The following is a 26,675-nucleotide window of genomic DNA, read 5'->3' on the forward strand; positions in this document are numbered from 1 at the left end:
GGGCAGGCAGATCTCTGTGAGTTCAAGGCTAGCCTGGTCTACAAGAGCTAGTTCCAGAACAGGCCCCAAAGCTACTGAGAAACTCTATCGGGGGGGGGGGGGGGGAACATCCTTACCCTGAATGCTTTGGTGTTTGAAACCCACCTATATTATCCGTCTTTTCTCACTCGGGGGAAAGATTAGTGCTTTGGGGATGCTTTTATGTGCTTTTTGGCTGCCACATTTTTCTGGTTGCTCCATTGTCCTAATTCCCTATGCACTTGGTTAGAGTCAAAAGAGCATGAACATAGGCAAGGAGGAACAGCCAGAGCTTCTGGCTCTAGAACAGAGTTGCATGGTGGGGAGGCATCTGTAACGTGAAATAGATATTTCCCTTTGTATGAAAAAGCTTATATCTACATAGAGTTTTCTTTGATTTCCAGAAATTTGGCCATCCTTTAACACCCTCTAAAGGAGAGGAGGGTACCAGAGCCTAGCATGTCTTAGCTCATACTCAGAAGAGATGCTTTATTTTTTATTATTGTTATTGTTGTCATTATATCATATTTATTCCATGTGGTCTATGCATGTACACATGTGCACTGCGGCACACCTATGGAGTTCAGAGGACAGTTGCTGGGAGTCTGATCTCTTCCCACTGTGTGGGTCCTGGGGACCCACAGGTCGTCAGGCTTAGCCTCAAACACCTCTGAGCCTTCTTCCTGGCCCTGCTTTTGGCTGCAGTGAGACAAGGCTCACCTTCCCATAAGTGCAGCAACACTCCAGAAAATACTGTCTAAGCAGCAGAATGGCAAGAGCAAGATAGACAGTCTCTGCCCCAGGACCATACATTCTGCTGAGAGAGAGAAAGACAGGAAAAAAAATGTGTGGAAAGATTTGATAATACAGAACAACAAGTTCTGTGGAGAAGAATAAACAGACAGAAGGTGACTGGGAAAGGAAGTCAGTGAGCAGAGGCTGTGACACAGGGCTGTGAAAACGACTGCTCCAATACTAAAGCCATCATAGACAAGTGATGTGTTCTGTCTCTCTCTCTTTCCGTTCTTCCCTCTTTTCCCTCTCTTCCTCTGTCTATCCTTGGCTAACCTTAAACACACTGAGTCTCTTGACCTTCCACCTCAGCCTCTCAATTACTGTACCGTAAGCATGCGCTGCCCTGCCAGGCCCACCTTGGACTAGTGTTACCTCCAGTAAGCTCCTTTAAAGCTAGAGCAGTGGTGTCCACCTCAAATCTTCATGGGGATTGAGTTTACGTCTGTTAATGTACTTAGACTTGCAAGAGCAGAAAATGGGTTTTCTTCTCTTTTGAGTGTCAAGGCTAGGTCTGAATTTGCTGCTGCTTCATCATAGAACCCAAGACCTGGGAAAAGAAAAAGAAGGTCTCCAGTGTCAGGATTATTAGCCTAGAAGCATATTAGAATTCTGGCTTAGTGCTAGGCTTTGTCAATGCACAGTGTAGAAAGCTAACACATAGTGAGAACAGCTTGTGCATGGGTGCCCCGTGTGGGTAGCCAGGGAGAATGAAGGAAGGAGGCTGGAGGGAGGCCAGCAGCAGAAAAGCGTTAAGTATCCCACATTCAGCTGTCAAGGTGAGAAGCACCTGGCAGCTCTCCTGCAGCTGGCCTGGGATTCCCAGCCCCCTGGGAGCTCTGGGCCTCCTGTCTAAGGCTCTGAGCTCTTTCATCAGGCCAGAAGATCACACTCCGAGAGAATGGTTTTGCTTTGAACCATTTTTGATTATTGTAGTAGACAAAGCCTTCAGGTTTCCAGGGTTTTAAACCGGGTCCAGGAGGAGGGGCGTGTTTTGCTGGTCTTCCAAGACTCCCAAGAGTCACTGTTGCAAACACAAAGGCCACAGGATCAGACAAAAAGCTTGCGAGAGAAGCCACCCAGATGTGAGGCAGCAGGCAGTGTCAGGGACTGAAGTGACCCAGATGGCACTTAGGGCACTTTCTCCACATGAAGAGTGTCAGCCCTGACTGAGTTGCCAGAGGAATTCAGGCCCAGGCTTCTCACAGCCTCTTGCAATTCTGGGATCTTGTGTGTGTTGGTGAGTATGTTAGCATGTTTGTGGTGTGTGTGGTTGTTTGTAGGTGTGGGTATGTGTGGAGGCCAGAGGTCAACCTCAGATGTTGTCCTCAGGATATCCACCTTCTTTGTGGGGACAGGGGCTCTTCCCTGATAAAGCTAGGTTGGCTGGCCAGCAGTCCCTGGATGGAACCAACTCCTTCCTCTCTTGGGGTGTGTGTGTGTGTGTGTGTGTGTGTGTGTGTGTGTGTGTGTGTGTTTATTTGTGCATTCATGCATGCATATGTGTGAGGGGTTTGTTGTTGCTCAAAAATGAGGTAGGCCTCGCTATGTAGCCCTAACTGTCATGAAACTCACAATGAAGACCAAGCTGGCCTCAAACTCTGAGGGGTTTTCTTCCTGCCTCTACCTCCCAAGTGCTGGGATGAAAGGCATGGACCACCACACCCATCTCACTTAGTGACTGTTTACGAAACTCAAGACAGTAGCTCAAACAACAGATTTTAAAATCAAATAATTCTGAGCTGGTGGTGGTGCACACCTTTAATCTCAGTACTCCAGAGGCAGAGGCAGGAGGATCTCTGTGAGTTCAAGGCCAGCCTGGTCTACAGAGCTAGTTTCAGGACAGCCAGGACTACACAAAGAAACCACCACGTCTCGGGGGGGTGGGGAAGGGTGGAAGAGTTTAAGTTCTGGATGAAAGATGGCTTGTTGTCAAACCTTGTGACCTGAGTTTTATCCCCAGAACAATCCACATGGTAGAAAGAAAGAAATGACCTCCTGGCCCCGCATGGTGGAAAGTGAGTGCACTGTGTCCACACACAAACACACCCACTGAATAAGTGTTTTAAGACATTTTAAAGAAAGAAAAAAATGAAAAAAGTTTAAGAGTTCAAGGTCACCCTCATTGATGCAGTGTTAGAGGCCAGCTCCAGGAGACCCCATTTAACAGACTCACTGCCGGGCCGGAGCTCCGTGGAGAATACTTGCTTAGCATGCCTGAGGTTCTGGCTCCAGTCTCTAGTTGAATCAGATTAATGCTGAGTATTTTTTTCTGTAGCTTTGTGAACATTCTTCCACCTCCCAGTCTCGACCCCCTTGGACTGGTATATCCTGCCACCTCCTCCATGGTGGGAGGAAGGTGCTTTTAGCATGAACTATAGACAGAGCCCTCTGAGTCAGCATTAAACAGCAAATTATCTCAGGTATGCCCTTGAACCTGAAATAATAACACATGTGCCTATGAATACTTATTCTCTTGCCATCGAGAGATTTAGGGTAATTGAGGCATCAACCCATGAAGCTATGTTCCTCTGAGCCTGACCTCCCCCTACAGTATCTTTCTACTTCCTCTGTTCTAGTTGGTTACTGGGATTGTGGGGCAAGGCCTCACTGCGTATCCCTGGCTGGCCTGAAACTCACTATATAGACCAGGCTAACCTTGGACTCACAGAGACAGGGGATTGAACCCAGATACTGAGGCAGGCTAGACAAGCACCTACCACAGAGCTATACCCTCCGCCCTGTGGATCTTAACCTTACACGACTGAGAGAGGAGTCTGGCTTTGAAGAGTAGTTCTCAGACTCAGTGTATCTTCTCACACCATCACCAGCTTCTAGGTATATGGGTGGGGCCTGGGCCAGCCCTGTCTCCTCAGATTTCTTGGGCCAACCTCAGGGTTGCTTGAGGCTGAAGCTAAGCTGTAGTGGGAGGTGGGGGTAGAGCCTGGAACTGGGAATAACGTGGGGCTTTATTAACCAGCTCCCTGTTGCTAAGCAGCTTTCATTAGCCAGTTAGGTCTCCCCTGCAGTGAGCTTCTTCAGGGAACAGCAGAGAGATACTAACTAATAAGCTGGGAGAGCAGCAGGTGCTGCAGGAGGTTGCATCCCACCTGGGAGATTGCAGCCAGAGCTCTTTCTGCACAGAGTGACTCAGACTCCAGGCAGTTGCTAGCCTGGTTCTTTTCAGCAAAAGGAACTACTTCCCTCTTGCATCCAGTGACTAGCTTATTCTCAGACTATCTAACTTTTGCTTTCCATCCAGAAACGAACAAGTCAGGTAGCTTTTCAGCTATGGTCAGGTAGGAAGGCAGATGTCCAGAGCAACTGGTTTCCCTCCCCCTGTGCTAGGGCATAGCTAAGGACACCTATGCGGTTTGGTCCGTTGCTATCTCTGGAGTCAGACAGACCAAGGTTTGCATGCTGGTTGTGTCTAACCCATAGTTACTCGGTTTCATCTCTGAGCCAACCTGCAGAAGGTAGATTTGAGCACTGGAATAGCTACTCGGGGCTAGAGATGGGTGGTTAGCTCAGTGGTTAAACTCGAGATAAAAAAAAACAAAAAAGAGCCACACAGGTAACACATGTAACATGGTGTCCAGGGGCACCTTATTCTTGAACCGTCTCTGGAAACCCTCCTCAGACATACCCTAGGAGTCCATCTAGAAATCCATGTTTCTGGCAACCTGGGACATCTAGACAGTTGAGAAAATCTGAAATCTGGGAACTCAGGGATTTGGGTCATATTAAGTAATCGTTATTAGGGCTGGACATTATGATGCACACCTATGACCCTAGCACCCGGCTGGGGACAGTAGAAACAGGGACTGCTGCAAGTTCGAGGCCATCCCAGTCAACGTAAGTTCTAGGCTAGCCGGGGTAACACTGGCTCCAAAAAGAAAGAGAAAAAGTGTTTATTATTGTAGGCTAAATAAAGGCATATGTACATGGGTCAAGAGTCTAGAAGTTACCTTAAATAATCCAAAGATCGGAAAAAATTGTTTGCTTATGGTTTAGCCAAAGCAAAATTTGGCTGTGGCCTGTTAATTATTAAGTGGGCAATGGGTATATGGGGGATTGTTATTCCATCCTCCTGACTTTTGTACATGCTTGAAACTTCCCTCAACAAATTGATTTTCTAAAGAGAAGGATAAGCTGGCATGTGCAGCTCAGTGTTTGAACCCACATCTGTCCTGGTCCAAAGTCTGTGTTGCACCGAGGTTGGTTGGTGTGCCCTGGGGCGGGGATGGTACCCAGGAGTGGAATCAGGAGGAATTTGAATCGGGACACTTTAGAGAAGTTGCCTTTGTAGGGTCACAGCTAAAGTCATCTGACCGGGAGATGATGGGTCTCTTGCCAGCCTTTGTGCATGGAGGAAGAGGCCGTCTCTCATCTACTTCACCCAGAAGTATCCCTGCAGTATCCCTGCAGGTCAGAGAAAATGAGTGCTTGTGGCTGATTTCCCTCCCGTAGTTCCAGAACAAGACCAGTCCTTTCTCCTTCACACCAGAGTCCATAGGGGAATGTTGCTTTCTTCTTTGGGGAGTTGAGCAAAGCTGAAAGCACCCAGGGTTGAAGTAAAGTCAGTACCACCTTGTGAGGTGAGAGAAAATGTGTCCCAAATACAGTGGGAATAGTCACTGTGAGTGCAGGCAGCCATTACCAAACCCGGGGTAGAAGTAGGAAGTCAGAGATATAGGAAGTAAGGAGAAGAGAGGCCCATGGTGCCTGGGGAAGCCTTTCTCCTCCTCCTATTTCATGGGCGGCAAAACTCTAACTTCTGGCAGCTCCAAAGTTCCACTACGAAGAGCCTCCCCCTCTCCTCCCTCCCCTTCCACAGGCAGCTCCACCTGTCCCCCACTGTTCACAGGCCTGAACAAGTAGCCCTAAAACTTTGCCCTAAGTGTTGCTGCCACAGCCCCAGGACCAAATTGAACCACCTGTGGATGACTGCTCTACCCACACTTTTCCTCCCTCGGGTTCTCATGGCAACTACAACCCAACTCTCCCACTGTGCAGATGGCATTAGGGAGAAAGGTGAAACTGAGCCAAAGGTGGTGTGCCAGCTACTCGCCAAACTCGCCTTCCCATCCTCAACTCCTCCTGGTCCTTAGGCCGCTTCCTGCCATGCTGTGTAACTGTGAGTGCTACCCCCCCGCCCCTCCCTAGCCCAAGTGCACTAGCCACTGAGAGCCGTTTAGTACATCCCACAGATGCCAGGACTCTCACCTGCTGAGCAGAGCTGTGACTGCGGCTATGTATGCACCTGAGACGTGACGTGGACTGGTAGGCCTTCCTGGCATCCTTCCTGTTTGTGAGGCCACTTTCCCAGCCACTGACATAGTTTCCGTCATTTTTGTGAGCTCCTGAGATAGTCAGGCTAGTCGTATCGCTTAGTGTTGTCTCCCTGGCTCCTGCCAAGTTCAGGTTCCCTGCTGCTGCCCTAGCAAGTGCTGGCTAAGCGTGAGGAAGCAAACCATTTGGAGCTGGTAAAAGAGTGGGTACTATGGACCGACCGGCCATTCTGGGGTTGATTTTTTTCCCAGCCTGGAGCAGGCCTCCAGCATCACCTCATTTGGGGAACCCTTGGTGATCACCCGTTCATCATCATCATCATCATCATCATCTTGGACTGTTAATGTATCTGTCCGCTAATGAAAGCCAGGCTATGAGCAGAGCCCTCCATAGCTTACTCCTTCCCTGCACCGTTCACCACCTCCTCCACAGGGCACCTTTGATTGTGTGTGTGCTCATCTAGAGGGCTTTTGTTATTATTTTTAAATCCTGAGAGCGATGTGAGCTAAACATGGTGGCACACACCTATAATCTCAGCACTTGGGAAGTAGAAACAAGGGGGGTCAGACATTCGAGGACATTTAGGCTACCTCAGAACAAAAGTATGTATGTGACCTTTGCCCACCCCTTTGACTCACATTGAAACTCACTTCTGTAGCCCAGGCTGGCCTTGAGTTTGTGTCAGTTGTCCTGCCTCTGCCTCCCAAGTGCTAGACAGGATAGGCGTGGGCCACCACACCTGGCTCCACCCCCCTTTTGTGATCAAAAGGTGCCATGCAATGAGACCGCCCTGCACCTTGCTTTTGGAATTTTCCCATTAGTTCCTAGAGAGCCTGTCGTTGTTTCTTAGAGCTGCACACTGCTCTCCTGTGTGAACAAACCGTATTTACTTAGCCTGACCCCTCTTGATGGACACGTGGGTGGCTTCCAGTTCTTTGCTGTTATAACTGCCTGTACCCTTACATCAGTAGGAAAAACTCCGGAAGAGGGATTGCTGAGTCAAAGGTTATCTGTACCTTTGATGGAAAGTTCCAAATTGCTACATAGGAGTGACTTCTAACTCCTGCCCCACCAGCATCATAGTAGCAATATAGCTAGCTTCCAGCATCCCTTCATCTTTGTATCACCCTCCCACCCGACCCAGCAGGTCTCCATTCTGCATTACAGCCCGGGCAGGGTAAACTTTCTACCCTCCTGCCCTAGTCTCCGGGGCAGCAGGATTACACGCGGGTGCCACCAGATCTGACCCAATGTTTCCACTCTGTAAATGGCCACTTGCAATGGTTAAATGGGTATGTGGTGGTTGAGACCAAGACCAGTAGGCTCCATTAGCACTATGCTGTCCAGCCTCAGGGAGCATTTTCTAAGCTCCATAACTTTTAAGGACCCGAGGAGCTTCTCAGGCTGGTCCAGCCTGTTGGTCCTTAGCTTTCCTTAGGACAGTATCAGAGTTCAGTGAGTGTTCGCAGCAAGACGCTAGAGTTAAATTTAGTTGTACTTCTGCTCTCTCCAAGCTTTCCTCAGTGTGACAGGATGGATGGCAATTGAGAAGGCTCTCTGGGATCATCTGACCAGACTCTAAAAGCCGCCGGAGATGAAGCTAGTGAGAGGGTCATGCCTGTCAAGTCACAGCTCCCTCTCTAACTCTGTTTGTGTCCTTTTATTTCTTAATTTTGTATGCCCCCCCCTTAGATTTTTTTTGTTTTTTATTTTCTATTTTTGTTTTAATTTATTTGCCCAAGCCTTTCTATCTTGGGATTTATTGACTAGTACATGCGTTTCTCAAATGAAATGAGCCAAAAGATGCTAGGGCTGTCACCTTATGGTATATCCACATGGTGCTAGGATTCCCTGAGACAAAGCGCCCTGAAGCCTCCATGGCTGAATGCCCAGAGCTCAGACAGCTCACTTTGCAGGGGGACCGCCTTGCAGCTTAGTACTTTAGTCCTGTGATGATCTGTATGACCCCTACAACAGGGACAGGTTTCAGGCAGTGAGGACCTGGAGTTGCCTGATGTCCTTGGGCATGAGGTCACACAGGTCTTTATCTTTGCCCCAGGGGGATGGGGCTCCACAGTGTCCTACTCAGTCTGTCTGTAAAAGGCCTTCCCTGGGGAGCAAATTCAGAACAAGGTAGAATCTAGTTTGACTTTCTACCCAACTCAAAAGTGTCAGAGTATGGGGCCAGCAGAATGACTCAGCAGGTAAATATGTGCGCCCCCTAGTCTGATTATGACTAGTGCAAGTTGTTCTCCGACACATTAAATAAGTATAAAAGGAATAGGTTTTATTTTCTTTTTTAGAGATAGGGTCTTACTACTTAGCCCTGGCTGACCATGGAACTCACTATGTAGACCAGGTTGGCCTTGAATCAGAGATTTTGCCTGCCCTGGCCTCTCGAATGCTGGGATTAAAGACTGTCACCTTGCTGGACTAAATAAACAAATAAATAAACTTAAGAACCAGAGCAAAGATTCTTAATCCTTTTGGAGTCTGGACCCTCTTTTAGAAGCTGAAAGTCATTGATTCCATACCCGGAGCATAGGGGCACTTAAGCATTGTAAGACAAACCAGAAATTTACATTCAAATTATACATAATTTCAATGCATTTTTGGAGCCCAAGAAGCCTCTCCACAAGCCCCTTCAGGCAATAGTTCTCTGTTTTAATCACTATTATTTTGCCTTCATGCTGCACACAATCACGTTTTCATCTCTGCTGTGGGAATGGGGAAGGATTCTCTAGTTTCGGCAATCATTGACGAGGGAGCGTATGGAACTAGGCCAAGAACACCTGGCCTCACAGGTCCCTGAAGACTGTCAGGGTGAGAGGGATTCCTCTTTCCCCAGACATGGCTTGGCAGTTTGCCTGAGTTTCCCAGAAGGAATTCAGGAGCCACGGTGCAAACCAGGCGATGGGCGTTCTGTTTGGGCTTCCCTCAGCAATCCCTCCTTGTGCTAATTGCTGAGCTCTGCTTCTGCTGGCTCTCAGGAGAACTTGTTCCTGTGCTGAAAGGCTGCTGGCAGGGCGGGCGATGCCAATGGGGTGGCCACTCCCCAGCTCCCAGCCTGGCTGTGTTTGCAGTGGCTTGGGGAAGGTGGGAAGACTAATAACTCATTATCCTCACAATTAGTAGCATCACTGGGGCACATGCCTTCCTGCAGGACTGGTGTTATCTGCTGCCACTGTGGCGTATTCAACATCAGGAAGTGGTGACTAGCCTCCCACAAACACAGATCTGTAGCTGCAGCAGCCCCAGATTGAAAGACTGAGGCTGGAAACACTCACCTGGACACCTCAGGGCCACACGATCCCAGAGAGCAGGGTTAGCCGTGAGGTGGAGCACGTGAACACTTAAGCCAGAGATTTCCTGTATGCTTGATACTTAAGTGACACCATGTCTCCATACACATGTGCACAGATGTTGGACCACCCTGGGAAAGAAAAGATGTGCTTCTAAAACAAAGGCCTCCAAGGCTGGAGCAAGAAGTCTGCCCATTTCCGACCCCTGGGGTATTGTCACTGAGCCAGCAGAAGCCCGCAGGGCCCCCTCCCTTCTTGACTTCAGTCCAAGAGAAAGACAAACAAAAATCCTTTATAGGAAAACAGTAACTGCCTATTAGCAGCTTAAATGAAGATAGAAAAACAGGTGGAAAATATCAATTTGAGAAGTAATTATTTGCCACACATGGTGCGTGCCTGGAATCCCAGCACTTGGGCAGTGGAGGCAGGAAGATCTCAGAGTTCAAAGCCAGACTCTGTTACCTTAGCAAATTTGAGAAAAATATGGGCTTCATGAAACTTTGCCTTTAAAATAAATTAGTAGTTATTTCCTGAGTCCAAGTTTTAGGTCCTGATTGTGCTAATCAAAACAATCTTGGGAGCCAGGCGATGCTGGCGCACACCTTTAATCCAGCACTTGGGAGGCAAAGGCAGGGCGATCTCTGTGAGACCACTCTGATCCATGGAGTGAGTTCCAGGACAGGCTCCAAAAGCTACAGAAAAACCCTGTCTCCAAAAAGAAACAAACAAAAAACAAACCAAATCAATCTTGGGGCAGGATAGATGGCTCCGACAGCTAGACAGCTAGGAGCACTTGATGTGCAGGCAGGAGGAGCAGAGTGTGGATCCCAGCACTGATGTAACTAGCCAGGCATTCCGAGTGTGCTTGTGGCCCGTCTCTAAGACAGTGGAGGCAGGAGGACAGCTTTCAGCCTAGTCTAGTATCTTAGTTAAGGTTTCTGTTGCTGTGAAGATACACTATGGCCATGGCAACTCTTATAAAGGAAAACATTTAATTGAGGGCTGGCTTACAGTTCAGAGGTTTCGTCTATTGTCATGTTGGGAAGCATGGCAGCATGCACGTAGACATGGTGCTGGAGAATTAGCTGAGAAACAGCAGGAAGAGAGAGGGACACTGGCCTGGCTTGAGCATCTGAAACCTCAAAGCCTGCCCCCAGCGACACACTTCCTCCAACAAGACCACACCTCCTAATAGTGCCACACCCTGTGAGTCTATGGGGGCCATTTTCATTCAAACCAGCACTTCTAGAAAACATAAGCCTTGAGTTCAGGGAGAAACTGTGTCTCAGAGGAATAGGTGAAGAGTGATGGAGGAGGGCATCCATCTTCCGCTTAGGGCTTCAACACAGGTGTACATGCTCAAGCTAAATAACTGAAAAGAAAACCTGGACAGAGCCCCAGTTTCCCCATCAAAGAAAACATCACTTTTACCCACCTATGGGGCAACCCGTGGTCCTCGCATGCATCCAGGTCCTACCACCCTGGCTCTTACTGGCTATCGAACAACCTTTGTACAGGGAGGGTGAGGAGTCAGGAACAGACATGGGCTCCCCATAGTCAGATCGTGGGTAAGGGGGTGGTTTCACATGACATCTCATGTTATCAAGCCAGTCCTAAGAAGTCTACCCCATTGCACAGGTGACAAAGCGGGGGCTTAGAGCATGAAGTCAGCTACCAGGTTTCCCAGAAGCATGGAGTCACTATGCCAATCTTAGACCCTAGGCTGTCTACCTCTCTGTCCCCAGGACTGCTTAGTTTGGCTTCAGTAATGACCAGGCACTGTCTACCACACATGTGCGCCACTGTTTTTAGAATCTGTACATGCCAAGGCCAGCTCTTTACTTTTCCTTGCCAAGCCTTCTTTCCTTCCTGTGGGGTCTCAGTAGTAAGCAGGATCCAGAGGGAGAGATTAAGCATGGCGCCTGAAAACATGAATGAATCAAGGGGAGTCCTTCAAGTGCTGAAGGGAGAAAAATCTCTTACTCTCAGCTGCTGTGCTCATAAATAATCAAGAGGCTTCTGGGAGAGCAGAGCTTCATCAATATTTCAGCTTCCTCAGAGCCTTGTTCCTTAGCAACCACGTCACCATGCTCTCAGGAAGGGCTGCTGGGCCGCGTGTGCTCTGCATCCTCTTCCTGTATGTGCCGTCTCTGTCCTTGTGGTCAGGCGGAGACATTCATGTCTGCTCCAGTGAGCAGCTTTGCTCCTCACAGCCCACTGGGATGGCACTGCATACCGAAGGCATGTGTGCACCAGGCAAGGGAGAGGAGCAGCTTGGCACGTGACAGCTTTGCAAATCCACCATGGGCTTAGGGGCAGAAGGACAGGATGGAGAGTTTGGAGGGAGGTCCAGATATATTTCTTTGTCCTACTTCCAGCACAATTCAAAGCTTGCCCCAGCCCCTGCCTCTCTACAGGCATACTGTGGTTCCAAGGCAAAAGGGATTTCTCCTTCCTCAAATGGATTAACACTTTATCCAAGTTTACCAGAAGGAATTCAAAAGGCACAGTGTGAACAAGGAGGTTGACTTGATGTTTGGGCTTCCTTCAGTGATAAACTGCTGAGTTCTGCCTCCTCTGGCTGAGAGGCTTCTGGGAGAGTAGAGAAGGTCAGGTAGGGTAACCTATAACCCAGGTTCAGATACTGTTTGACTTTGTGGCCCAGGTGCTGTGGAGGCTTGCCTCCTGCATCAGCTAAGACGCCGCGCCGCTGGCTTCCTGCGCAGTGACAAGATGGCAGCCCTGTTCACCAAAGTAGGGAAGACATGCCCCGTGGCTGCAGAGATTTGCCACAAGGTGCAGGAGCTGCAACAACAAGCAGAGGGCAGGTGAGGCCTGAGCCGGCCCCTCCCAACATCCTTTCTACTCTATCCTTGGCATTTACTGTTTTCCAGACAGCCTGCCTAAAGGGTGGCTTCCTGGCCTCTGTCTTGTACAGGTACTTGGCCGAGGGGCCAGCCTGAGAGTGGGGGTTGGCCCTTTGCAGATTCCATACCCTGTCTCCCTACTTCAGCTCCCTATCTCAGCCCACGCACACTGAACTCCTGTTGTCACTTCAGAGCCACCACGCTGGGGCCTGTGCTTCTGAAACCTTCCCCTCTTCTCTTTGCAGGAAACCCTCAGGAGGCAGCCAAGAAGCCCTTCGGAAACAGGGCTCAACCAGCGGGAAGGCCCCAGCTCTCAGCCCACAGGCCTTGAAACACATATGGGTACGCACAGCACTCATGGAGAAAGTTCTGGACAGGGTTGTACAGTACCTGGCCGAAAACTGCAGGTAACTGCCTACCTCCCCCGCACTGGTCCTTTCCTTGGTCCACCTCAGCCTCATCCCTCTACATTCTTAATAGCCCGCAGCAGTCTGGAGGCATGCCTCCCGCCCTCTTTTGGCACCCCAAGAATTTAGACCTCACCAAGAACCCTACAACACTTCATGCTATTGACTCATCCTTTGGTGACTGACGTGAATCTGATCCCTGGGCGTGCTTCTGCTGCCTGGGTCCAGGAGCTCTGGTACTCACCTGTCTCTGTCTCCTCTTGGCAGCAAGTACTATGAGAAGGAAGCATTACTGGCAGACCCCGTGTTTGGCCCAGTCCTGGCCTGTCTCCTAGGTGAGCTTGAAGACTTAGAGGCCTGTGCTGTTCAATGGGGTGAGGAGTGGGTGATGAAAGAACCCCAGCTGATTAACCATCCCTGTCTCCATAGTGGGACCCTGTGCCTTGGAATACACAAAGCTCAAGACAGCTGATCACTACTGGACTGACCCCTCTGCTGATGAGCTAGTCCAGAGGCATCGTATCCGGGGTCCCGCTAATCGCCAGGACTCCCCAGCAAAGCGCCCTGCCCTGGGGGTTAGTATCCTTCTCCCCACCTCTGTGTTCACTTCCTCGGACTATACCTAGGAGCCCCCCAGTAGCAGCCACCTAAGAGAACTTTCTGTCTATGCTAGGACTTGCATAAATGCCAGTAGCCCGTGCCTACTGTTGATTAGAGAGTAAAGGGTAGCAAAGAGTCAGCTAGAGAGGGCCATAGTGCATGGGAGCCTGAAGATTCTCCAGCCCTAAGACCGCCTTGCCAGGGTGGGCCCTGAGCCGTGTCTTTTCCTGGCAGATCCGGAAGCGCCACTCTAGTGGCGGTACTTCTGAAGACCGGCTAGCTGCCTGCGCCCGAGAGTATGTGGAGTCCCTGCACCAGAACTCGAGAACTCGGCTGCTCTACGGCAAGAATAACGTATTGGTGCAGCCGGTAGGAATGCTTTGTGCCTCCAGTCCTCCCTCACTGCCCTCTTTAGCAGGTCCAGAACCAGTTTCTTTGCTACAGAACTTGACCAGAGAGAAGGGAATGCCATCCTACCCATCCTGTGTTGTCATATGACTCATGCCCAGCTTGGAGTTGGCAGGAGACAGGAATGACATCTGTTCTGGCTAGCGAAACCCGGGCTGTCCAGGCCTAGGATGGCAGCCAGCAGGCAGAGTGAATGCCCAGCATGGGTGTGGCTGGCCAGTGGCACACCTGGCACTCAGGCTGGCAGGACAGAGCCAATGGCACTAAGCCAACTGAGAAGCTTCTGTTCATCCTTGCTTTGCCCAGCCTTCAGCCCCAGGACTCCATTGCTGGCCTGATGTGTTCCCTCTTGGGCTCATTCTCATGGGCCATCCAGTGAGACTCTCCGGCCCATGTTGTCTGTTTTCTGGTGTATCTCTTCCCTATAGAAGGAGGACATGGAGGCGGTCCCTGGCTACCTCTCCCTGCACCAGTCTGCAGAGAACCTGACCCTGAAGTGGACTCCCAACCAACTCATGAACGGGACTCTTGGGGACTCGGAGCTAGAAAAGAGGTAGAGGTTTTACACATGCTCTCAGGAAGCAGGAAAAGGAACGGGAGCGTGGCTCCAGGGAGGGGATGGCGAAACAAAGAAGGCTCCAAGGGCCAAGCCTTACTCCTCATTCAGTGCCAAGAGTTACAGGGAGAGGCTGCCTGAGTGATTCCCAAGCCCTTTGAGACTGAGCCACTCCTGACCGTGGAGGGGTTGGCACAAGCCGGGTGCTGCATGGCAAAGAATTCCAGGCTCTGTCTTAGAGGGACAGCGCTGGCCTGTCTTTAACACAGTTCCAGGGGGTGACAGAGGCAAGTCTTAGAGCATAGTAACACCTATGATTCCTTTTCAGTGTGTACTGGGACTATGCCCTGGTGGTGCCTTTCAGTCAGATCGTCTGCATCCACTGCCACCAGCAAAGTGAGTCTGCTCGACCGAGGCCGAGAGGGAGGGAGGGCCGGTGCTTCCTTGCTGTGCACTGTGCATCGGGTCTGTCAGACGTACTGTGTCTTTCCCAGTGTCCTTGTTTTGCGGTGTTGGGAATCAGATTCAGGGCACTATCTGGCTAAGCATGTGTCCTACCACTGAGCACACTCCCAGCCCTCCCACTCTCCTCATTTTTCTAATTTTTAAATTATTTAAAAAAACTTATGTGTATGGATGTTTCACCTACGTGTGTGTGTGTGTATGCATCATATGTATGCCTAGTGCCCATGGAGGCCAAAAGAGGGCATTGGGGCCCCAGAACTAAAATACAGATAGTTATGAGCAACCATATGGGTGCTAGGAACTGAACCTGGGTCCTCTGCAAAAGCAACAAACCATTAAACCAAACTCTCTGGCCTCATTTGTTTGTTTTTTGTTTTTTGGGTTTTTTTTGGACATTATTTAGTGTATGTATGTGTGTAAGTACATACATTCACACCTGCACCAAAACACACATGGAGACCTGGGGACAGTTTGCAGGAGTCACCTCTCTCATGTGGGTCCCAGGGATGGGAATGAAGCTCAGATTGTTAGGTTTGCAGTGGGCATCTTTATCCCCTGAACCCTCTGGCTGCCTCTGCTGTTCCTATGAGGGAAGCACCCAAGGCATGTTCTAGCCTGTCTACCCTCCTTCCTAGCCTGGGAAAACTCACCAGTCGGGCCAGGGTGATGGGGTCGGGAGGTCTCAAGAAGGGCCCCAGCCTCACTTGCGGGCATTCACCCCCACCAGAGAGCGGTGGCACGCTTGTGCTGGTGAGCCAGGATGGCATCCAGAGGCCGCCACTGCACTTCCCACAGGGAGGACACCTGCTGTCCTTTCTGTCATGTCTGGAGAATGGGCTGCTGCCTCGTGGACAGCTTGAGCCCCCGCTGTGGACCCAGCAGGGAAAGGTACCTTGGCAGGGGAGGCTCTGGGTGCAGGGCAGGGTGAAGGAAGGCCTCCTCTCTTCCTTTCCAGCACACAGTTCTCAGGAACAGCTTTGGGTGGGACCTTGGGTGGGACTGTGCATTGGACAAGCTGACCCCCGCTCCCTCCACAGGGCAAGGTTTTCCCCAAGCTACGGAAACGCAGTAGCATACGGTCGGTCGACATGGAGGAGCTCGGTGTAGGACGGGCCACAGACTATGTGTTCCGGATCATCTACCCTGGGCACAGGCATGAGCACAGTGAGTGTCCCCACGTTCCCTGTGACGAATGCTCAGGGTGTGTGGAAGCACTGTGTCATTTGGGTCAGGCAGGTTAAGACAAGGGCTTCATCACTTTAACTTGCAGATCATCCCTGTCTTGTACCTAGCTGTCTTCCCCCAAGTCACCCCGAGGCTCTCAGCTCAGCAGACCCAGGCATCACCATACAAGTTCCTTAGTCATATTTCATGCCATGATGCAGAAAGACTAGAAATATTAATAGAAGGTGGGAAACTCTCCATTCCTCTCCAGGCTGAAGTAAAAGATAGCGAACTCTCCAGCCCTCTTCAGCCCCACCACCTAGCCTCGACAAACCAGCCTGGGTACAGTGCAGGTTCACTTCCAGAGCCAAAGCCCTCAAGCCAACTCCTGATGCAGAAGCAGGGGCTGCATCTGGAGAGGGTGAAGCCTAGAGCGCGGATGTTGAGGGCTGGAATCTGAGGTGGCTGGGCTCTGAGGGCCCCACAGTGCACCCGGGCCTCAGGGCGTCTATGGCGAAGTACCTCCACATCGGTGCTCTTTCTGCTCGGTGACTCCATTTCTCTGTATCAGACTTGCAGGGACTCTGTCAGTCCACAGTGATTGTTGCCACCCAGACCACCTACCCCTCCCTGCATTTCCTAACTTGTGCCAGAGAGTTGTCCATAGTCACACGTCTTTGTTGATGGGCAGATGACTCAGGCTTCATGCAGATCGCTGTAAGCACAGATGGCCCAACAGGCTTGGAGGACCTGGGCTTGGGGGCCTCCATTCCTCCCAGATGTGCCAGACAAGAGACAGTGAGTTACAGCCACGGTGCTGTGCACTGGCATTTCACCCCAGGCTTGGAGGACCTGGGCTTGGGGCCTCCATTCCTCCCACATGTGCAGTGACAGGAGACAGTTAGTTACAGCCACGGTGCTGTGGACTGGCATTTCACCTCAGGCTTGGAGGACCTGGGCTTGGGGGCCTCCATTCCTCCCAGATGTGCCAGACAAGAAACAGTGAGTTACAGCCACGGTGCTGTGGACTGGCATTTCACCCCAGGCTTGGCTTGGTTTTGGTTTGCAGCCTGTTTCCCTCCTTCAGTCGTGACACGTTCCATTCTGGTCACACCACTGTAAGGCCCTCTTTCCTACCTAGAGGGTGAGCTAGGCAGCAGGAGCTGAAACTCAGCTGAGTGACGCCCACCCCTCAAGGATGGCTCTGAGGGGACCCTGAAAGAGTAAGGTTGAATTTATGCTCTAAATGAGGGGCTTGCAGTTGTCTCTAAGTCAAGTTCAGCCTGACCATGACAGCAGCTAAAGAAAGATTGGGATCCATCTGGCCAGAGTCCTAGCCAACCTTAGTCAGGACTGGTGATCTTCTAGGTACACTCATGCAAGCGCGCGCACACACACATGCATGCACACACATACACACCTTTCTTCTGTTCTTCCTAGAGAGGACCCTTTCAAACAGTGGAGCTCTGTAGCCATCTCTTAGCCCTGAGCCTCTCGTCCTCTCCTGATAACCAGCAGAAGGTTCTTAGACCACCCCGCCCCCACCCCCTCCCTCCTCAAGGCCCTGCAGGTTCTCCACACCTTTCCCCTCCAGGAGGGCCGATGGTCTCTCCTGCCCAGGACTAGGGTCCTCATGCCTCTGCCTCTCTCGCTATTCTCTTTGAGCAGTCACTATTAACTACCACCACCTAGCGGCCAGCCGTGCGGCCTCGGTGGACGATGATGAGGAAGAGGAGGATAAACTACACGCGATGCTCTCAATGATCTGCTCGCGGAACCTCACAGCTCCCAATCTGATGAAAGGTTTTTATCCCTCCCCACCCCGACTCACCTCGTCCTCTACCCTGACCCCCTTGGGCCCACTTGCCACCCACTGCAGCGGCTCACACAGCAGTGTTGGCATTAGGGGGACTTGCACGCAGGGCCATTTCCTCGTCACAAGGCAGATCAGTGAGGACACAGGCAGGCCAGACAGGTACTGGCAAGAAGAGGGGACGTGTAGAGCAAATGGTTCTGGTTGAGGAGAGCTGCTTTATCCTGAGAAAGCACTGGGGAGGAGGGCAGGCTCTCTGAAGACCCGCTTGGGGGCCTGAATGGCTCTCAGAGCCGCTCCCTGTTCCTGCCAGTCACGCCCTGCAGACGCCAGATGGTGGTCTGTCTTTCTCTCCTGCTGACAGGAGAGGCCAGCTACTTCTATGCTTCTAACTCTGACTTAGCAAGACAGGGTAAAGGTAGGAGCTGGACAGGTCAGGTAAGGGGTGAGGGTCATCGTGAGAAGAGACCCCCCAAGGACTGGCCTTCCCAGCATGCATGAGGGCTACAGTGCTTTAGCATGAAGACCTGCTACTTGAGCATGAAGCTAGACATACTTAGCACGGGGGTCCAGGTCCAGGCTCCCTGCCCCACATGCCGCTGGTTCACTGTATGGGTTTGAACAAGTATCTCAGCCAGGCGGCGGTGGCGCACGCCTTTAATCCCAGCACTTGGGAGGCAGAGGCAGGCGGATCTCTGTGAGTTCAAGACCAGCCTGGTCTACAAGAGCTAGTTCCAGGACAGGCTCCAAAACCACAGAGAAACCCTGTCTCGAAAAACAAAAACAAACAAACAAAAAAAAACCCAAGTATCTCAGCATCTCCAGGCTCAGTTTTCTCACTGGTGCTAGGTATCACGTCAGTGATGTTACCTGCGTGTCCTGTACTCTGGACCCCAACATTCATGGTGGCAGGGATCTCCTTCCCTAGAAACAGCACAGCACAGTATTGTCTCAGCATTTATCTGCCCACCAAATTCTTTTTTTAAGACAGCTGTCTTGGTGAGGAGCCCCACTCTTTGGAGAACCATCAACCAGGGTTCTATGAGGGCTAGAGAGGGCTCCAGGGAAGGCTGGACAGAGAAGCAGAGACTAGGCTAGCCCTTGGATGCTAGGGAGTTCCCCAGTCCCCACCGCGTTTATGCCACAAAGTTAATTGGTTCTCGCTCTTACAGAGGGAGCCTAATATATTACACCCCTTACAGAGATGCTGTTCCTTCTAATTCTCTCCTTACACTTCTACAGAGTTCTGCTAAGGGGCACAGCCAAGTCACTCAACCAGTAATAATGACTCCTATTCCTGCCAGCCAGGCCCATGGCTCAGAACACACCCAGCACCCCTCAGCCAGTCCTGCCAGCTGCTCTTCTTCCTGCCACAGGTCTGCCTTCCTTCCCAGTCCTGTAGGCCGTGGAATACCCAACTCTTTAGGTTACTAACACACACTTGCCACCTGGCTCTTTGTGCCATGGACTTGAACAACACAGCTTGTTTATGGGTTAACTGGCCTTGAGTAGTGTGGGACCGTTGAACTCACTGCCCTGCAGACCAACCTCTTGGCAGTAGAAAGGCCACTGACTGCTGGGTGGAGCGGCACACGCACCTGTAATCGCAGCACTTTGTGGGTAGGGGAGGAGGGTCTAGGAGGTTAAGATCAGCCTTAGCTACATGAGTTTGAAGCTAACCCAGGCAACTTGAGATCTCAGAAGAAAAACAAAGCCCACTGACTAGTATTAGGACTGAAGCGTCTAAGATCAAATTTCCAAGCTCATGGAGTTCAGAGGCCTTGGAAGTCATCTGGGTATCCTTTTGTAGAATTGAGGGACTAGATGAACCCACAGTCTATCCCCTGTGCTCCCAGTAATTGGGGGAAGGGCATAGGTATGAGAAGAAGATCCCTAGGGAAGTGAGGAGTAGGGATGGAGGATGGGAGCTCCCCTCTACACTCCAGTCCATAATGACAACACTGTTGAGTTCTGCAGCCATTGCTTTTTCAGGCCTGCAACATGCTTGACTTGTGCATGTGATTCAAGTGGCGGGGCGGCCAGGTCTCTTCCCTCCCCCCTCCGTTTCCCACTGCCCCCTACCGAGCAGAGATGCTGTTCACTCTAATTCTGCTCCAGGCCAGGCACCTTTCACTCGGAGTCCTAGGGGCTGTGGGGTTCGCCCACCTTGAGTGTTTGCTTTATACTTTCCTCATGCTCAGAGGAGAGGGCAGAGTCAAAGCTGACCCAGCAGACCCCTGTCCAGCCTGCTGCCTCACCAGTCCCTCACCCGTCACCCCAGAGCTCCAGCTGTCTGCACTGGGTTGTCAGTACATGTAGCGTGTGCAAAGCTGTCTGGTTCAGCTCCTTCCTGGAGAATTAAGGTGAAGAGCATTGACCCAGGAGATGTGCCTTGGTTGGGCCCAGCTTTCTGGGCATGAGCTTGTTTCCCTCTGTGCCCATCCTCCACCCTCTGTGCCTGTCGCCATCCCTGCCTGCTGCCTGCTGCCTGCCTGGCTGAGCTGATTCCTCCCCACCCACCCACCTCTACCCCTCACCCTGGTTCCTCCTGCAACTGACTTCCTGCCTGCTGCAGATGAGCTAGGTGCCCAGCCCCACTACCTGTTCCATCCTTCCCTGCTCTTCCCCAAGTCTTCAGCATGGCTTGCGACCCCTCACTCCCAGAGCCGCAGCCCCCTACCAAGTATATTCCCTTAATTTACCTCCTGGTGGAGCTGAAGGGCCAGACGCTGACACAATCCTACCTGTGGGTCTGGGAGGGACAAGGCAGGGCAGCCCTTGAGGGGACTGGAGGGAAATCTGCTCAGCCCTCTCCACCAAGGCACACCCAGAGCTGGAGTCTGGCTATCCAAAATCACAAGGCCTGGGCCTGCAGACTGGGGAGTCAGGATCTCTTGCCAGGTTTACCTAGAGAACCTTTGCTGAAAGACCTCAGCACACAGAGCTCCTTACCCCTCACTCTCCCTGCACCTCCCTCCCTCGAGGTGACACCAGTCTCTCTCTTCCCACCTTCACTGCGCTTCATCTCTGTGGCTCCTGGCGGATATTCATCCTGAACAGTTTTCTATCCGACTCTGGCCCTAAAAACTCTCAAGAGTCTTGACTCAGTTCTAATTTAGATCACCAGGGATGGCAGAGACAGCGCCATCTACAGACATACAGACATGCCCAAGGCTCTGTCTATGACGCTGCACATGGTCAGTTGTGACTGATGTGTCGGACCATTGGGGTCACGTGCCCAGACACTACTTCCATCCTGCCAACCCTGGGAAGTTCCCCTCCATTCCAGCTCACACAAGAGCTGAGTGCCCTCAGAGCAGGCCTCGGGGTGTCTGGTTTGGGCAGGAAGCACTGTTCCTACTTAGCCACTGGCCACTAGATCTGGATGGTTCAGGGTAATGAGACAGATAGCTTTGAGGTCCCCTCAGGGATTTTGGTCATTGATACTGAGGCTTCCAGATACATTCCTGTGCGTCTGAGAGAGAAGCAGGCTGGGCCTTGAAAGGCCAGGGCTAACTGGCAGTGTTTCTCTAGTGGAGGCCTTTGCTCTTCTTGGCCTTTCCTCTGGGAAAGTATGTGTCCTCTGGTATTGGTGGAGGTGGGCACACAGATCACCCACAACTCAGTTCAAGTATTCCATTACATGGAAAAAGCCACCTTCTGTCTTCTCCAGGGGAAGCTGGACAGTGTCAGGCACCCTCACCCTCCCACTGTCTCCATCCCTGGGTTCTCAGCCAGGCAGGCACCACCTCATGAATTTCCACCAATGGGTGATTTCGTCTGCAGCTCTGGGCAGAGGTGGGCATTGGGCATGCTGCAAGGGCACTTGGGGGGGGAAGCCTACCAGGCATTGACCTTGGCCCCTTCCTGCCCTCAGATGCTGGTGACATGATTGAGATGCAGGGTTTTGGACCCAGCCTGACGGCCTGGCACCTAGAGCCCCTGTGTAGCCAGGGCTCCTCCTGCCTTTCCTGCTCCTCCAGTAGCTCCCCATACGCAACCCCCAGTCATTGCAGCTGTGTTCCTGACAGGTGAGTGGGAAGGACGGGGAGTAGCCTCCTGTTAGTGCATAGCCACGTGTATCCCCCGGCCTTACAAGCTCCTCCTGGCATGTCAGGGTGGCCGCTTTAAATTGGACAGACCTGGATTCGGATCTTATTTATGTTACCTACATGACATCAGCAAGTTGCTGAGTCTCTGTGAGCCTCTGTCTTTCCTTTTTGTTTTGTTTGAGACAGGGTCTCACCCTGTAGCTCAGACTATCCTGGAACTCACTACGTAAACCAGGTTGGCCTTGAACTCAGAGATCCACCTGCCTCTGCCTCCTAAGTGCTGGGATTAAAGATTTGGACCACCACTGCCGGGCCACTTCTGTGTTTCTAAACCTCTGTTTTCTCCCCTGCAAAATGGGGTGATACCACCTCCTTCCTAAAGCAGGGGAGGACCATGTGACTGTCCAGGGTTGTACCGTACTCCGGTCACCTTCCTGTTCTGGACATCGTCCCACTGTCAGGCTGTGTGTCTGGGAACACTTGGTACTACCCTGTATGAAGCAACATGGGAACACTTTGGGCCCATTGCCTGAATATTCCCCTTCACCTGTAATTCACTTTTAACCTGCCATTTCTGGGGTCCCTGAAGTGTCTCCATTTACAGATAAGGATATCAAGATTCACTGGAGTGCCGAGTGGTAGTGGCACACACCTTTTAATCCCAGAATTCAGGAGGCAGAGGCAGGTGGATCTCTGTGAGTTGGAGGCCAGCCTGGTCTACAGAGCAAGTTCTAGGACAGCCAGGGCTACACAGAGAAACCCTGTCTTGGAAAGGAAAAAAAAAAAAAGAGTCACTGGAGCAAAGTTCAAGTCGGGGCCCCCAATAGCAACATGAAGGATGGCCGGCAGGGTGGGGCCAGTCTTGTACTGCCAAGCTGTACACCCCACTCTCCACACACACAGCCCCTGCACCCTGAAGCCACAGTGTCAGCCCCCTCTGAGCCAGGATGTTTCCACAGGTTGCCCCTCAGGCTGCTGTGTGAGAGCATGAAGAGGCAGATTGTGTCCCGGGCCTTCTATGGCTGTGAGTGTGTGGCGAGGTGGGGCTCTGAGGGGCTGGGGGTGGGGAAGCATCTCAGTCACAGCCTCCTTTTTGCCCGTCGTAGGGCTGGCCTACTGTCGCCACCTGTCCACAGTGAGGACCCACCTGTCAGCACTGGTGCATCACAACATTATCCCACCAGACAGGCCCCCTGGGGCCTCAGGTGGCCTTACCAAGGATGTGTGGAGCAAGTATCAGAAGGACAAAAAGGTGCAAACCGGGCTTCCAAGGGCAGAGGCAGTGGGCGGGGTCTTGGGAGGCAACAGTTACCTGTAGCTGCCTGCTCCAAACTGAATGGTCATTTGGTAAAACATGGTATGGGTTGGGCGGTGGTGGCGCTGCCTTTGATTCCAGCACTCAGGAGGCAGAGGAAGGTGATCTCTGTGAGTTCAAGGCCAGTCTGGTCTACAGAGTGAGTTCCAGGACTGGTTCCACAGCTACTGAGGGAGGGGGTAACAGCCATGCTAGGGAGTTGGACAGATAGGCGAGACTGATGCCATGGGGTGACATGCGTTGGAGATGTATGGCTGATCTCGTCTGCATGGGAAGGGACAGGGCTGGGAATCCAATCTACTTCCATATTGATCTGAGATTTGATAAGCTTTGCTCTACTCTGTGAGGAAGACATTGAGACAAGATCTCTTAAAGCTATAATCACAGAACAAGAGAATATGGCTGCCCCAAGCAGGGTGTGCCTGGGCTCAGTAAAGCCACTAAAGGCCAGGCCCAGCTCTCCCAGGGATGTGACTTGGCTGCTGGGCCACAGTAACTGGAGGATGCATAGTCTTTACCTCTGGCTTCCTCAGAACTACAAGGAGCTGGAGCTCCTGCGGCAGGTGTACTATGGTGGTGTGGAGCATGAGATTCGCAAAGACGTCTGGCCCTTCCTGCTTGGCCACTACAGATTTGGCATGAGCAAGAAGGAGATGGAGCAGGTAAGGGAGCCTGCTCCGACGGAGCCAACGAACTAGCAGCTGGGCAAGTAACCCCAGAGAGGGAGCCTCGGAAGTCTCAGCCCCTCCTAGCTAGAAACAGCAGGGGAAGATGGTAGCGGAGCAGCCCCCTGGCCCTCACCTGAGGGCCTGCTCCAGTCCAGCCATCTCACCTTCTACGGCCCCTCTAAACTGAATTCCAGTGCTTGCCCAGCCCTGAGGAGAAGCCCTTTGGGCACCCTCCCCTCATGGTCATGGTGTCATCTGAGCACAGGTGGATGCAGCGGTGGCAGCGAGGTACCAGCAGGTGCTGGCAGAGTGGAAGGCCTGCGAGGTGGTGGTGAGGCAGCGGGAGCGGGAGGCTCATCCAGCCACGCTCACTAAGTTCTCCTCGGGCAGCAGCATCGACAGTCACGTGCAGCGCCTGGTGCACCGAGATTCCACCATCAGCAATGATGTGAGCCAGACTGAGGGAAGGGCTTGGTAGGGAGGGCTAGTGGGGCCCACGAATTTCTCAGGCACAAGGGTCCTGCGCATGGGGCCATCTTCCAGTACTGGCAGTTGGGTCCTGGGCAAAGACTTCAGGTGTCAATGCCCCAAAATTTCAACTAAAGAACGGGCAACTTCTGGTACTTTCACACCAATAAACAAGCCATTGCTTTGTGCTGCTTTTGAACAGTAGGGGGAAGTGGGTCTCCTGGAATTTGGAGAAGCTTCTCCCTCCTTGTAGAGAAAGTAGTCGTGGGTTCCCACGAGTTCCGGTACTGCATCTGTTCCTGGTGAGATCAGTGTCTCGGAGCTAGAGCATCCCATATCTGGCCTCTGTTTCTGGACTTCTCCATTCCCATACCTCTGATTGAAGAGGCTTTATGGAATATTATTGGCTGAAGAACAGAGGAGCGCTGTGCACTGGCAGGGTCCTTTCTCTGCAGTTTTCTGTCGCCCTGTAGGAGTAAGTGCAGAGGTGGCAATGCTCGTGGAATGCTCTATTGCTTCCCTTCCTTCCCCTTCTGCCCTAAGAACAGCAGACGGTAACTACAGCCCGCTGCTGCCGCCCCACCCAGATCTGAATTTCTTTTTCCTTTTTCTTTTCCTTCCTTTCTTCTTTCCTCTCCCCAGCCCCTTCTATCTCGACTGGCCTTAGCTGTCCTCCTACCTCAGCCTCCTTAGCTGGGATTACAGGCATGCTCTGCCTATATATTCAAGTATTTATTTATTATTGAGTCAGGGCCTCATTTTGGAGTTCTGGAACTCACTGTTGTAAGATCACGGTAGCCTTGAACTCATAGAGATCCACCTGCCTTTGCCTCCCAAGTGTTGGGATTAAAGTTGTGTACAATGCCCAGCCCATAAGTGGCTCTGGTTTTAAATTTTACTTATTTTTATGAGTATGAGTGTTTTACCTGCACATATGTCTATGTACCACATGTGTTCCTGGTGTCTGTGGAGGTCAGAAGAGGGCATCAGATTCCCTGGAACTGCAGTTACGGATGATCAAGAACCACCTGTGGGTACTGGGAATCCACCCAAATCCTCTGAAGAGCAGCCAGTGCTCTTAACCGCTGAGCATCTCTCCAACCACCATTTTGTGGCTTTTCCCCCCTTTCAAAACTGTTTTTTTCTAAACTATGACACATAAGTGTGTAGATGCCATGGTGAAACCCATCACTTTTTATGCTAAACTAACAAATTACTATGTAAAGGCCAGGCTTGCTGTCACACATATGAGATCTCAGGACTCTAGACGCAGAAGTAGTTAGATCAGGAAGTGAAGGCTAGTCTTAGCTACATAGCAGAGTCAGGGCTATCCTGGGTTACCTAAGTCCCTATTTCAAAAAGGAAGGAAGGAAGAAAGGAAGGAAGGAAGGAAGGAAGGAAGGAAGGAAGGAAGGAAGGAAGGAAGGAAGGAAGAAAGGAAGGAAAAGGCGTTTTTAGATAAAGTTTGTTCTTGATGTTTTACTAATTATGAATGTTAACAGAAAATATAAGGTAGATCAGGACTTAAGAATATAACTCCAGCCAGAGAGGTGACGTGGCAGTTAAGAGCACTGGCTACTCTTCCAGAGTTCCTGGGTTCAGTTCCCAGCACCCACATGGCTGTTCATAACCACCTGTGACTCCAGTTCCAGGGCATCTGGTGCCCTCTTCTGGCCTCCATGGGCACCGCATACATGTGATGCACAGACATAGACCTGGAAAAACACCCATATACATAAAATAAACATTTCTTTAAATGTCTAAACTGATGGGACACCCTCTCCTCCCGTGCACTGTTCTTCACCCCTTGCTCGTGAGCAGACTTTGTAAAAGCCTGCGGCTGAGAGGGTGAGATGGCTCAGCAGGGTTGGTGCTTCTGCAGTCTGATGACCTGAGTTTGATCCCCGAAAGGAGATATTGACTCCATACAATTGTCCTGTGGCCTTGTGTGCACTGTGGCACATGCAGCCCCTCCCCCACACTCACCACACACAGTAATAACATGCAGCCCCACACTCACCACACACAGTAATAACATGCAGCCCCACACTCACCACACACAGTAATAACATGCAGCCCCACCCCCACACTCACCACACACAGTAATAACATGCAGTCCCACCCCCACACTCACCACACACAGTAATAACATGCAGCCCCACCCGCACCACACACACAGTAATAACATGCAGCCCCACCCGCACCACACACACAGTAATAACATGCAGCCCCACCCGCACCATACACACACAGTAATAACATGCAGCCCCACACTCACCACACACAGTAATAACATGCAGCCCCCACCCCCACACTCACCACACACAGTAATAACATGCAGCCCCACCCGCACCATACACACACAGTAATAACATGCAGCCCCACCCCCACACTCACCACACACAGTAATAACATGCAGCCCCACCCGCACCACACACACAGTAATAACATGCAGCCCCACCCCCACACTCACCACACACAGTAATAA

The 26,675-nt window shown here is 51.5% G+C and overlaps 1 protein-coding gene across 2 annotated transcripts in view; it reads left to right on the forward strand.

Moving 5' to 3' along the window:
• Sgsm2 (small G protein signaling modulator 2) overlaps positions 1-26,675 on the forward strand; it is a 41,475-nt gene that overhangs the window by 7,087 nt on the left and 7,713 nt on the right. The window contains exons 3-17 of one of the 2 annotated variants that reach the window (XM_075991669.1): positions 12,070-12,232; positions 12,517-12,678; positions 12,946-13,013; positions 13,108-13,253; positions 13,513-13,647; positions 14,115-14,239; positions 14,571-14,638; positions 15,435-15,595; positions 15,745-15,871; positions 17,540-17,674; positions 21,562-21,715; positions 22,696-22,760; positions 22,843-22,988; positions 23,585-23,713; positions 23,985-24,167. In XM_075991669.1, coding sequence (XP_075847784.1) covers positions 12,070-12,232; positions 12,517-12,678; positions 12,946-13,013; positions 13,108-13,253; positions 13,513-13,647; positions 14,115-14,239; positions 14,571-14,638; positions 15,435-15,595; positions 15,745-15,871; positions 17,540-17,674; positions 21,562-21,715; positions 22,696-22,760; positions 22,843-22,988; positions 23,585-23,713; positions 23,985-24,167 — 1,967 coding nt within the window. The remainder of the gene's footprint in view (positions 1-12,069; positions 12,233-12,516; positions 12,679-12,945; positions 13,014-13,107; positions 13,254-13,512; positions 13,648-14,114; positions 14,240-14,570; positions 14,639-15,434; positions 15,596-15,744; positions 15,872-17,539; positions 17,675-21,561; positions 21,716-22,695; positions 22,761-22,842; positions 22,989-23,584; positions 23,714-23,984; positions 24,168-26,675) is intronic. The other variant, XM_075991668.1, reaches the window with a different exon arrangement.

Source organism: Microtus pennsylvanicus, chromosome 11 (assembly GCF_037038515.1).
Source record: "Microtus pennsylvanicus isolate mMicPen1 chromosome 11, mMicPen1.hap1, whole genome shotgun sequence".
In the NCBI taxonomy this organism is placed as follows: domain Eukaryota; kingdom Metazoa; phylum Chordata; class Mammalia; order Rodentia; family Cricetidae; genus Microtus; species Microtus pennsylvanicus.